Source organism: Macaca thibetana, chromosome 10 (assembly GCF_024542745.1).
Source record: "Macaca thibetana thibetana isolate TM-01 chromosome 10, ASM2454274v1, whole genome shotgun sequence".
NCBI classification, from domain to species: Eukaryota; Metazoa; Chordata; class Mammalia; order Primates; family Cercopithecidae; genus Macaca; species Macaca thibetana.
In genome coordinates, this window is record NC_065587.1 from 19,979,070 (window position 1) to 19,992,480 (window position 13,411).

General features: G+C 56.3%; 1 protein-coding gene across 2 annotated transcripts in view; it reads right to left on the bottom strand.

The window, feature by feature from the left end:
• The window catches only part of OSBP2 (oxysterol binding protein 2), a 220,825-nt gene that overhangs the window by 13,064 nt on the left and 194,350 nt on the right, over positions 1-13,411 (bottom strand). For both annotated transcript variants that reach the window (XM_050806701.1, XM_050806703.1), the window contains 9 exons: positions 6,803-6,995; positions 6,075-6,192; positions 5,199-5,253; positions 4,879-5,025; positions 3,513-3,758; positions 1,237-1,357; positions 917-1,020; positions 751-846; positions 483-667 (listed from right to left, as the gene is read on the bottom strand). In XM_050806701.1, the coding sequence (XP_050662658.1) occupies positions 483-667; positions 751-846; positions 917-1,020; positions 1,237-1,357; positions 3,513-3,758; positions 4,879-5,025; positions 5,199-5,253; positions 6,075-6,192; positions 6,803-6,995 (1,265 nt within the window). The remainder of the gene's footprint in view (positions 1-482; positions 668-750; positions 847-916; positions 1,021-1,236; positions 1,358-3,512; positions 3,759-4,878; positions 5,026-5,198; positions 5,254-6,074; positions 6,193-6,802; positions 6,996-13,411) is intronic.

Below are 13,411 nucleotides of genomic sequence, written 5' to 3' on the forward strand. Positions count from 1 at the left end.
CTTTTCTGGGTTTTGTCTCTTTAAATTCAGTTCTATTGCGTCTTCTGACCTGTGTTCAGGTGATAGATTCTAGCTACTAAACCATTCCATAGGGTTCTCAATTTCAGTTATTTTTTTTTTTCTGTGTCAAATTTCTATTTGTTTTATTTGGACTTTCCTATGCCACATTTTATAGTTTTCTATTTCCTATGGTTATTTTCAAGTATGTTTTTTATTTCTTGTAGGGAGTAACAGGGAGGGGCTCTGTCCTATCACCTCACTTAAAGTCTGTGCATAGTGTTTGATAGTTTCACATTTATTTACTGTTGGGTATCTGCCTTCACACTGGGATGTCGGCTGCATAATATTGTTCTCTGCCCATGTGTGGACTGAACCCTCCCGACTTCCTGTGCCTGTCAGTTGCTTTCTGTCCACTGTCCTCCTTCCCTCTCCTTTGACCCCTGTCCTACGCCTGTGGCGGGGCCCCTGCCAGCCCTACTCACGGCAGCGGGTACTTCTTCCACAGCAGCTTGGCTGATAGGGTCTGGTACACTGTCTTCTGCTTCCCGTCGGAGCTGGGGCTGCTGGGACTGCTATGCACAACCTTGGAGCACTCCATTTGTTCATCCCACGAGCCGGACAGCACATAGTGGGCCTTGCCCTGGCTGTCACTCACCACTCCTGTCACCTGTGGACATTGGCAGGACCAGCGTAGGTGCACACTCTGCCCTGGGCCCCCTGGGGTGCTCAGAGGTGGCTGGTCCTGCTTACCTTCCGGGCTGCCTCTTTGGAGAAGTAGCTGTAGGGCAGGAACTTCAGCTGGCACCGGTCATTGGTCTTATGGTTCACAATCTCGATGTCCCCTGACTGGCGAAGGAGGGCAGTGGTCAGTGGCCAGCCCCCAGGCCATGCACCCCCTCCCCAAGGGCACCCTGACCTGGTCGATCCAGAGCTTGCCCACGATGATGTTGTGCACTGTTGAGGTGCTCTTCCTCCACACATAGTGGTTCCCACTGGCCTGGAATTCTAAGTGGATGGCACCTGGAGGCGGGGGACAGGTCAGAGGTCATGCCCCCCATGCAGGGCTCTGGCCAGTCTGCCCTTAGGCCTGGTGTCTTGAGAACCAGGCTGGGGGTTGGAGAGGCAGGCCTACAGGGAGGCCTCCCTTGGAAGCCCCCAGCTGGCTTTTGCATCACCAGAATCCTCCCTCTTAGGCAGAATGTCTCTGTCCCAGGAAGGCACCGGGCCCCAGCTCACCTAGCGGCATGATGGAGATGTATTTTCCCCGGAACTTGCTGGAGATGGTGATCTCCTGCCAGAGGCTCCAGCCATGCTTGGAGAACACGTAGTGCGCAGCTGAGGGGGGGTGGTGGCTCACCTGAGACCAGACCCATAGGACGTGAGCATCTGCCAGACATGAGCCCAGGTTCCACCTCCCCCAGCCAGGGAGGGACAGCTTGCGCTGTCTCAGCAGGCACAGCTCTGTGGCCATAGGAGCAGTCCTGGCTGTTCCTCAGGTGGCCATGGACCCAAGGCAGGCTCCCAGGAAGGCACTGCCTTGAGCAGAAAAGCATCCGGGTGCTGTCCTGAGCCTCTCAGTGCCTGGCTCCTGGGCTGTGAAATCATGCCTCAAAGATGTGCCTGTGACAGGTGCACTGAAGACTGATAAAACAAAGGGTGTCACACTGTGCCGAGGGTTCCATGTCCACTTCTCATCTAATCCTCCCCACATGCCAGGTGCGGCTGCTGTGCTGTGTTATACCAAGGGGGCCCAGACTGGCAGTGTGATTTTAGCCAAGGGGCAGTTGGGCCCTGCCCCTGGCCAGCTTGGCTCCAGAGCAGGCATCCACATCAGTGCACTGCCCCCGGCCCAGCCCTCCCCTGCCTTACTGGCAGTGCCACCAAACCTCCCTTGTCTGTTCTTCCTTATTCCATGCTCCTCTGGCCGTGGGACCCAGGCTTCCCTCTCCTGAGTCTACTCACTCCCCAGGACAGCAGCCCTAGCCTAGCCCTGCCCCTCGCCTCCAGCTGCCCCTGAACACCTCCCCTCAGACAGGCAGAGCCCGACCAGGGCAGAGCCGGGCTCCCGCTGCCCCTAGTGTGCCTCGCCTAACTTCCTGTCTCCGAAAAAGGTGCCTACTTGCTTCCTATGCCCCAGGAGTGCAGGCCCAGCTGCAGACCACCCTGGGAGATGGTGAGCTGGCCCTGAACTCAGCTGATGCCTCCCCAAGAGCCCGTGGGAAGCTCTTCCTCCTCCTCACCTACACTTCAGCATCCTGCCCTTCCAACCACTCACACTAAACGCTCGGCAGCCTCTATGGCTCTCCTAATGCTTCTCCTCTAACCCTGAGCAAAGCCTGCCTGCCCTTCCTTCAAAATGCATCCAGTATCTGCCCCCTCCACTCCCACCTCCACCTCCCCGGCCTCCCTGTGGGCCACTCCCTCCATTACAGGAGAGGGCTCCTCTGGCAGGTCAGGAGGCAGGCCCCACCCCAGGTGTACCACCCCTCCAGCTGCTGCTTCACCCTCCTTTCGTTTCCTCCCTTCACTCTCTCTGCATCAGCAAAGCTGCTCCTTGACCACCCAAAAGAGCTGGAAGCAGCCACAGTATCCGCCCTGCTTTCCCAGCCCCATGAGAACTGGAGCCGTGTCTGTTCACTTCCCAGCTGAAACCTCCATGCCTGAGCAGCACCTGGCATGTTGAGGGCATCTAACGTCTGCTGAATGGAGAAATACATTCACTCCAGGGTTCAGGCCAAGGACCTGGAATCACCCTGACTGCCCCCCACCCCCATATCCAAAGCGTTGGCAAACCAGCTGGCTCATCCTTCAAAAGCTGCCAGTGTTCTGGCCTCCCCCTTCACCCAGGTCTGGCCACCGCACCCCTGCGTGGGTCACCGCAGTCACCTCCTAACAGGGCCTTGCCGCAGCTGCAGCCTCTTCAACTAGCACCAGGATCTGAATGGCCAGCGTCCCATGCTCATGCCAGGAGCCAGGGCAATGCTGGCACCAACGGAATCCCCTCGTTTTCAACCAGGACACCCAGGTTCAGCATGGGGCTGCCACTGAGGCTCCTGAGCCTGGGTCTTGGCATGTCTCCCTGGGGAAGGGATGGCGGGGACAGGCTGCTGTCACTGGCTGGGGCAGAGTCCATCCCACTGCACCCAGGCTCCTCCTGCCAGCTGCCTTCAGCTCGGTGGTGACCCCATGCTCCTCCCCAGCAGTGCCCACAGATGCCCCTCCACCTCTGCTCCACAGCATCCTGGCCTGGAGCTTATCCTCCCCGTCTCTGCAACCAGGCCTGACCCTGTCCTCACCATGCTGTGTTCTCATGCCTCTCACCATCTCCAGGAGGCCCTGTGCTGCCCCTGCCATGGGAGGCTGTGCTTCCTGGCTGGACCTCAGCTTGATGGCCCCTTGGGTATGGGCAGTGGGGGTCAGAGGCTGCATCCCATTTGTCACCTTGGGCCTGGCAGGAACAGCTTGGCCAGAGTGTGGGCGGGCACCACCCAGCGCCAGCCTAGCCCGCTCACCTGCTCACAGAGGGAGCGCAGGCCCATGTCATCGAGGCGGTCCAGCTCAAAGGTCTCCCCTAGCATGGGGTTGAAGGGCTTGGCGATGCGGTGCACCGTGGTGGAGTAGGAGGACACAGAGAAGGCAGCCACCAGGCACATCTGCTCCACTGAGCTGGTGCAGTGCACCGCCTTGTCCAGCAGGTGGTGGTACTCCAGGTCCTCTGTCAGCCGCTGGAGCATGGACAGGGGCTCGTTGAAGTTCACCTGTGGGTGGGCAGTCAGGTTGGGCACCAGCCCCGGCTTGGCATGGTGCCCTTGCTTTTCTCAAATGTTCAGGGACATCCCTGCTCAGACGGCACCTTCACAGTGAGGCTCCTCTGATGGCCCTGTCCCAACACTGCGGCCCCCAAGCCATCACCTCCCTGGTCCCTTCTGCCTGTTTTCTTCATAGCCCTCCCCACTTTCTGGTCTGCTGCATCCTACACACTTTTATCATGTTTGCTGTTGCTCTCATCTGCTCGGATGGACACCCACCAAGGCCAGGGGTTCTGCCTGGCCCACTGCTGTATCTTCAGTGCCGAATCTTAGGAAGCAGTGAGAGAATGAGTGAATGAGCACATGAGTCTGTGGGTGGAGGAAGTGGGTCTTCCCCATGTTCTGAGCTGTGATGGGACCTGGCACAGGATGGGTTAGGCCCAGGGCCCCTGTCTCAGTGTCACATAGGGCAGGGTCACTCTCCCCACCATGATGCCATCGGGTACGAGTCTCAGCTTCCTTGTGTTATCTTGCTCCATCCTCCCGGACACTGTGAAGGGGTGTTGTGATTCTCCCCACTCCACAGATGTGGACACAGAGGCTGGAGATGTGAAGGAACTCGTTCTGGGTCACACAGTAGAACCGTCTGGCCTGGTGGAGATGCCACCGTAGCCAGGTGGCATGAAGATCCAAGTTCTGCCCTCAGCCCACTGTGTGACCACACCGAGTCTGCATTTCCTGGGGATGGCACCAGGGATGGCTGCCAGCTGAAGGAGGGCCCACCCCTCCACACACAGCCCCATCCTGCCACTTCCCATCTACAGATCGGGACAGCCAGGACATGGTAAGGCCCCGTGAGATCCAGAGGTGCTCTGGGGCTCCCTAGGTTGCTGATCCATGCAGAGCTTCTCCCTGGCTCCTTCTGTCAGAGCCCAAAGATCCCTGTACTTTGGAAGATTGGGGAATGCCTATGTACACGATTAGATAATTAGTTACATGCTCCTCAGGTGCCATTAAGAAAATGACACTCCAAGGCTGTGTGTACTTCACACAGGCCATTACTTCTCATCCATGCACAGGAAAGCAGCCCCAGAGGACCTGCCAGGGCTGCCCTGCCCGAGCCACCCACCGGCATGGGGATCCTGGAGAGCTCCCGACCGATGCAGTTCTTCATGATGCTCCAGAGGTTAAGGCTGTAGTTGGGCTTGTTGGGGATGCGGACTCGCCTCTTGACTTTGGATGAACCCTTGGGCACGAGCGAGGCACCATCTAGTACCTGCCACAGAAGTGGGGACACCCCCGTCAGCAGAGGCCAGAGCGCCCCCTCAGCTTCCAGGTATCTGCCCTCCACCCTGAGAACTGGCACACTGCTCGTGAAGGGCAGGGTGGCGCTCCTGGACTGGGGCATGGGCCTGCCTGCCGGCCCTTACAGTGCTCCCTCTCACTTACATTGTCTGCTGAGCTCCAGTCCACAGAACTTGTCCCCGTGCTACCTTCAGTTTTTCTGCAGGAAACACAAAGCGGGAGGCAAGTTACTGATGAATCCCGAGGCCTCCTTGGGACCTGGCCCATCCTCTCTCTAGACAGCATCGTTTTCATTGCTAGTAAATGTCCTGGTCACTGCCGTCTGTTCTGTGTATAGACAGACACCGCATAACATTTCATTGGCGGATAGTGTATATGACAGTGGTCCCATAAGACTATCATACTATATTTTTAATATACCTTTTCTATGTTTAGATACACAAATCCTTAACCACTGTGTCACAATTGCCTACAATATTCAGTACAGTCGCATGTTGTACAGGTTTGTAGCCCAGGAGCAATAGGCTGTGCCATATAGCCCAGGTGTGTGGAGGCTCTATCAGCTAGGTTTGTGTAAATGAGGCTCACACAACAATGAAATCCCATCTGGAGCAAGACAGATTATTGATTTTTTGAGACAGGGTCTCTCTGTTGCCTAGGATAGAGTGCAGTAGCATGACCATGGCTCACTGTAGCCTCGACCTCCCTGGGCTCAAGCGACCCTCCCACCTCAGTCTCCCAAGTAGCTAGGACTGCAGGCCTGTACCACCACCCCTGGCTAGTTTTTGTATTTTTTGTAGAGAAAGGGTTTTGCCATGTTGCCCAGGCTGGTCTCGAACTCTTGTATTCAAGCAATCCTTTTACCCTTGGCCTCCCAAAGTGCTGGGAGCCAGTGGGCCTGGCCAAAGCAAGATTTAAAGGAAAGAAAACCCCAAGTAAACAAGTAGATAGCTGGTGAAAAGACCAGATGCAGCCTAAGACCAGGGTGGGGGAGGCTCTGCCCAGATGCAGCCACCTTACCTGTCTTCCTTGGCCTCAGTGATCACGGTGATGAAGGATGTGGAGTCTTCCATGGCATCAAAGTACTCGGTATCTTCATCTTCCTCACTGTCCTCTCCTTTGGGAGTCAAGAGGCTTCCTAGAGACATAGGCAGAGCTTTAGTTTGTAACTTCACAAAAGGCTCATCTTGCCTCCCTAAGTCCAGAGCCAAGGGCTCCCTCAACCCCCATCTGGCCTCACTCTCCTCCTGCTTCAGTCACCTGGGCAGCCCTGGGCCGCAGCCACCCTTGCTCCCTCTGCTAGAATCATGTGCTTTCAACACATTCATTGCACAGGGGCCTCCTTCTGGAAGCCCCCACCCCCCCGCCCCCGATCTCCCAGCATGTGGGTCAGTCTTTCTGTGGCCCAGCTTCCCTTTCTGTTGGACCCCTGTCCACGATCCCCATGACCCCCAACCCAAGGCTAGGTGGGTGGCCACCTGGCACCAGGACACCCCTGTCACACAAGGGACAGCTGGGCTCATTAAACTTAACTCTTGAGAATGTGAACCTAGGTGCAGAGAAACTGTTGCCAGTGGGTGATGGGCACGGGAGATACAAAGCACAAAAAGGCAGTCCAGAGTTGGCCAAGCCCAGCCCACACATGGACACAGCCAGGGATATGCATGTGGGGGAGCAGAAGTTGTATATGCAGAGCCAGCTGGCAGAAGGTCACGGGACAGCCCTGCCCTGGCCGCCCAGGCACTGACCCTCAATGAAGCTCTTAGAGGGGTTGGCCGGCCGGCCGGGGGCGCTGCGGAAGGCCCGCTCGAGGCTGTTGTGCTGCTTGGCCAGCTGCTCAATGGTTTCCTCCAAGTGCACGCGCTGCTCCTGCTCATACTGCAGTGCCCGCTGCCATTTCCGGCTGTGTATCTCTGCTAGTTCCAGGAAGTCCCTGCAGGCCTGGGGAGGGAGGGGTGGCGGTATGAGACCCTGGCCTCCGGCAGGGGTCCATCTGTCAGAGGCATGTGAACCAGAGCAACTCCATCTTCAACAGGAGCTGGGTAAGATGAGGCTGAAACCTACTGGGCTGCATTCCCAGACACTAAGGCATTCTAAGTCACAGGATGAGATACAAAATACAGGTCATAAAGACCTTGCTGCTAAAACAAGTTGCAGTAAAGGAGCTCAGCCAAAACCCATCAAAACCAAAATGGTGACGAGAGTGGCCTCTGGTTGTCCTCACTGCTACACTCCCACCAGCGCCATGACAGTTTACGAATGCCATGGCAACATCAGGAAGTTACCCTCTATGGTCTAAAAAGGGGGGCATGAATACTCTACCCCTTGTTTAGCACATCATCAAGAAATAACCATAAAAATAGGCAACAAGCAGCCCTAGGGGCTGCTGTGTCTATGGAGTAGCCATTCTTTTGTTCCTTTACTTTCTTAACAAACTCTCACTTTGCACTGCAGACTCGCCCTGATTCTTTCTTGTGCGAGATCCAAGAACCCTCTTGTGGGGTCTGGATCAGGACCCCTTTCCTATAACACATCTGCTCCCCCCACCCCCCCGCCATTCCCTGTGAGGACTAAGCTCTGATATTTTTTATCTTGCCCAAATTCCTATGTAAGGCGTCTGGGGAGTCATGCCCTAAAAACCATAAATTCTCATCAGATGGGTTTTATTTAACCCTATATATCGTGACTTACTTTCCAACCTGACTGGCATAACATTACGAGTCAAGGAAGACAAAGTATTTTATCCCAAAACATGCTTCTTGGCCATATTTTGAAGTGGCCCTGCAAAGCTGTCCTTTGTGCGGGAAAACGTGTATCTGTAAAGAATCCCTATTCACATAGATCGTTTTCTTCCAGGCCCTGCCAATCCTGAAGAGATTGAGTTTTAGCACCTTTTTGAAGTTCTGATTAGGAAACATCTGTCATCTATTGTCTCTAAGGGGAGCCACTATAAGACTGAAAAAGAACCTTGGTCTCCACAATCTTTTATCTTAACCTGAACATTTCCTTTCTATTGATCCCAGGTCTTTAGATGACTCAACCAAGTGCCAACCAGAAAATGTTTAAATTAACCCATAGCCCGGAAGGCCCCTCCCCACCTTGCTTTTGAGTTGTCCTGCCTTTCTGAACCAAACCAATGTATTTCTTAAATGTATTTGATTGCTGCCTCATGCCTCCCTAAAATGTATAAAACCAAGCTGCACCCCGACCACCTTGGGCACATGTTCTCAGGGCCTCCCAAGAGCTATGTCATGGCCGTAGTCACTCATATTTGGCTCAGAATAAATCTTTTCAAATATTTTGCAGAGTCTGTTTCTGTTGACACCTGCAGTGAAGAAGGCCCTGGGGGCTGTCTAGCTTCCCCCTCTGCTGGGATGGTAACAAACATGCTCACTGCCCGCTTTGGCCTCCATGGGGATGTGGGAACCATAGCCGCCTCAGAGCCCACCCAGCAACCAGCACTCACCCTGGTTGGCCTCCCATGGTCAGGATGCCAGTTGGGGAGCAGCAAAGCCAGATGCCACGGGTGTGCACGCTGCCTCCCCAGCAGCAGCTCGCCTGGAGCTGAGGTGGCTGCTATTGCTCATCAAGGCAGGGGCTGAGCTCTCTGCAGCCACATCCTCCCTGCAGTGTTAGGCCTTAGGTTTGTCACTGGCCCTTGTCTACCACTGGGCCGGTCCCTGGCCGTGGCACAGAAGGAAGGAAAGCCACGTTCTGCTATCCTACCCAGCTCAGAGAGGTAATTGGTCTTGTCTGGCAGAACTGTGACTGGCACTTTCTACCAAGCTACCTCAGAATCTGAATCACATAACTGCTTTTAAGGTTTTCCCTTCAAGCTTGTGGTCTACTAAGACATCCAGATTCTTTTCAGCTTCCCAGGTCCATAGGTGGTTGCACCACACAGTTTTGAAGCAGGGGATGGTTGTTCTGCCATCATTACAGTGGAGAGGATGGCTCAGGCTTCAGCTGTCCATGGAGGCCAGTGAGATCCAATCTAGGAACCTCTGAATTTGCCCTTTCTGGACACATTCTTTAACCCAGTAGGAAGGGATGTTTCCTTGGCCCACAGCTGCATCAGTGGCCCCAGCTGCCACTCCCCAGCACTCCCTCCCCACCCAACTGCCCCAGCTGACCTGGAGCACCCACTGAGCTCCATGCACATTGCAGGCTGTCCCACCCCAAAGGAGGAAGATGGGCACACCAGTCCTCACCTGTGGCACAGAGATAAGGCAGCTGTTGAGGAAATATCAGGAGGTGATGTGGCAGGCGGGGCGAGGGAGCACTCAACAGATATGTCTTGTGGATCACCTCCCGCATCTGCCCCGGCACCTGGTGCCCAGGCCCATGACTGCTAACTCCCACCACTCCTCAGACCTCTGCAGCATCGCTCCCCCAGGAAATGGCCTGCTCCCTCAGTCATGCCCACTCAGACGCCTGCCCACTGGGTTGGTCTCTCCAGCGACTGTGCCAGGAATGGCCCTGAATCAGCAGCTGCTCCCAGATATTTGCTGCCGAATGACACCTACCAGGGGGGTGGGACTGACAGCAGTGGGAGCGAGCTGGGGGTGTCCTGAGGTGGCCTCAGGAGAGGATGGACCAGCACCTCCAAGGGTGGGAGGCTCCCCAAGGCTCTGCATTGGGGCACCCTGCCTGGGGGCTCAGCAGTCTCGCCCACCCCACAGGGAGAGCCTGAGCTCTGGTGGCCAGCCTGGCTTGGTGGAAAGGGTCCCCAGCCCAGCCCGCCCCTGCTCCAGAGCGCTGGCTGCACAGCCTGCTCCAGGGATGCCATTCCTTGAACAAGCCCTCCTCTGAGCACCTTCCCTTCCCCATCTCCCTCACAGCACCACGCAGGGTGGGCAGGGCAAGGCGTGCCTCCTTATCCTGGGGATGTGGAAATGGAGCCTAGAGATGCGGCATGGTCTGCCCGAGGAAGCCAGCAGAGTGTGGTGGCCAGGGGCGCACTATCAGGAGTTGGAAAACCTGGGTTCCAGCAGAAGCCCCTTGGCCCCTCTGAGCCCACGTCCTCTCTGTGAAACAGACAGTGGTGCCCGACAGATGCTGTGCCCACAAGCTGCCCTGTCTCTGCTCACCCAGCAAAATTCTCCAGGTGGGAGGAATGCAATCACCCCCATTGGACAGATGAAGGTCTCCTCCCCGCAGGTTGAGGCAGGGGGAAAGGTCTCCTCGAGGAAGGAAAGAAACCTCCTTATCTCATGCGCGTCATCCTGATGATGTGTGAGACTGAGTCCAGGATGTTGAAGGTCTGGGCTATTTTGAGTTTATGGGTCTATAAGGCTGTCCCTTGGGTGTGGGGCTGCAGTCACTGTCCATCATGCAATTTGTAGACCCCATAGGGGGTCTGGGAGGGTCCTGGGAGACCCGGCTCCAGGCCTGACTCCACTGCTCCCTGGCTTGTGACTGGGAGCCGAGCCTTTCACCACCTGGGGTCCTACAGTGGCCTTCCTGCTTCACCCACAGCCCTGTCCCTCACTGCTGTAGGCCTTAGAGTGAGGACCCTGAAAACAGACTCAGAGACAGTGCATCTCAGCAGCCAGACCAGACGGCACCTCTTTGTTGGTTTTCTGCCAGTGGATGTAAGGGCGGTGGTGGAGGTGGGGGCACAGTATCCCTCTAGGTGCCTCAGGAATGTTCCAGACCCTTACAGAAGCCCTGTGAGGTGGGTAGACAGAGACTCCCACCCCATCCCAAGACAGCAAAGCTGGCTCTGAGGGCACCCAGCAAGGAGGTGGCAGAGCCAGATCCAGAACTCAGGTCCTGAACTGAGAGCTTGCTGTACCTCCTGCCTGGCTGCAGCTCCCACGAGACCCTCCTCCCCACATTGCCCTAAGCTTGGCCCAGTGCTTCGTCAAGTTAGTCTTGGTTCCAGCCACCTGTTCATGGCTCCCTGACGCTGCTGCCCTCCTGCCCCTGTGCCACCGGTCGGCTGTGACCCTGGCCCATGCAGGTCTCCAGGCTCTGTTGAGCTGGTCTCATGGGAGGTACAGAGTGCAAGTCAGGAAGCGCACCCTCATCTCCCTGGGTGCCACTTCAGGGAAGTCCCCTGCATCCTGAGACTGAGGGCCAGGGAGAAGGGGCTAATTAGGTCAGCACAGGGTGAACAGGATGGGATCTCAGGTCTGTCTGGCCCCAGGACCACCTCCACACAAGGCACGAGCCCCACGCCTGCCTGATGCGAGCAGGGGTGCAGAGGCCAGGGCTGTGCTGTGCATGGTGAGAGTGAATGGGTGCTTCATGGTTTTCTGAGTTCTTACCTATCTGGGTGCACAAGGCCTCTGCACCCGCCCTCCCTCATCCCTGCACCATCGCTTCCTGCCAATCTTCTACAGCCCCCAGAATCGTCCTCTTCGTCCACGAGTTCTCACATAGTTGGGTGCTTTGTTTTCATATACCTCATGTCATTTACAGCAAGACTTACAAAAGAGCTATACAACAGCAGTTTAAAATACTAGCCAAAGGTCATGGTAAGAATTCCCACAAACTCACATCTGAGGGTGCCTGGGCTTCCCAGCAGCAAAAGCAAAGAGGGAAAGATGACAAGAGAACAAAGATGAATTAGGCCCCCTACCTCCTACCTTTGCTGTTCACAGGGGCTCCAGTACTTTAGAAATGACCATTTTCTCCTTCAAGGGAAAATGGAGGATTTGTTGTTTTTTCCAGAGATCCAGGTAGCTGAGAGCCTCTCATAGACACGGTTTCCAATCCTCTCCAGCCTCATCTCCTGGGGCTCCATTCCTTCCCAGGGACCTGAGTGTGGCCCACCAGGTCTTCTTGCTTTTCCCTGGCTCAAATCCAAACCCACCTGCTGATTCTGGTGCCAGCCCCACCTCCCTCACACCTCAGGCCCACTGTGAGGCAGGCCATTGCAGGCATTCTTACAAGCACTGAAATAGTTTTAAAAATATAGTGTGCATGACCGAGGAGGAAATGAAGGCTCAGGGTGACTGAGGGACTCGCCCAAGGCCATGAGGAGGTGTGTGTAGGGCCAGGATCCAAGTCCCTGAGCATCTCACCTGCATGTCTCCCAGGACACGGAACCAGTGCTGTTACGGTTTACTTTGTAAGGCTAAGTCTTGATTGCTGTCTGGGACCCCCTTGAGGGCAGGGATGTTGTGGGATCCCAGAGCCTTCCTGGTGTGGAGTTAGGTTCCTGGGAGATACTAACAAGGCTGCCTGGGAATAACCCTGTCCAAGCAACAGAGCCCAGCCCTAGCCTCAGAGAGAAGGGGTGGCCTCCCAGCACCCTTAGCCCCAGCTGAGGACGTTGTTCACACAGCCAGGGTTGCTGGCTAATAACTTGGCTGTGAGTGACCTCGGTCCCCCTCAAGGCTACCAAAGGGCCGGCTGGCATCGTGCAGCAGGGAGACAGGAAGTCCCCGGGACAGCTGGGCTTCATCTGGGTACATGTGCCTAGGCTGGGCACATGCAGGTCATAGAGTGTCACAGTCACCTAAAAGCGGGACAGGGTGAAAGCTGCTGTGTGCTAATATCAAAGGCCTTATGTGTCTGCACCCAAGGCCTTTGCCATCACAGCAGATGAGCTGCCCTGGTCACCCTGTGGATGCAGAGAGCCTGTCCACCTCCTCCAGCCCGGATGCACCCACCTGGTGTCCATCCCCGACTCCCAGGGTCTCCTCTGCTGCTGCCAGCCTTCTCCAGGCCCCATCCTGGCTGTGCTGTGGGGAGAGGCAGGCGCCTGGCGTGGCCCTGCTGTTCTCAGAATGCTGAGCTGGGCTGTGTGCTGTGTGCTCAATAAGCTGGATTAGGCTTGGGGCCCAGCAGAGGGGCTGGCAGGGGGAGGTTCCCAGGGGCCCAGGGGGGGCCTGGCTGACCCAGCCCAGGCCTGAACGTGGTCTCATTTCTCTGAGGCTCTGTGACAACTCTACCTGGGGCCAGGGCACTCATGCTCAGCTGTAAGCGGGAGGAGAGACAGGCTGACCTGAAGCCCCTGCCCACACATTTGTGTCCTGCATTGTTTCAGGGGAGGGGAGTGAGGGGTCCTAGTGGGAGCTGGAGGTGGTGCCTGGGCCCGCATGGGTGCTACCCCACTGCCCACCCTGGGACAGGCCTGTAATCTCCTGGCGCCCTCCTGGGCTTCTACAGAGTCCCTGATTCTGTGACCTGTCAGGTTGATTGTCCTCAGCGTGGGGACAGAGTTCCAGTCTCCCAGGCCTGCCCCTTCCACCTACCCCCAAGTGCTGCACAGAGGGTTCCGGTGAGAGGGGTGTTGGGGGTGTGGGTGCTCTGAGATGCAGGGCCCCTGAGCAGTGTGGTCCTGTCTCCATGGGGAGGGCAGGGAGCCTGTTGAGTTGCCCCCAAGCAGAGTGAGAACCACAAAG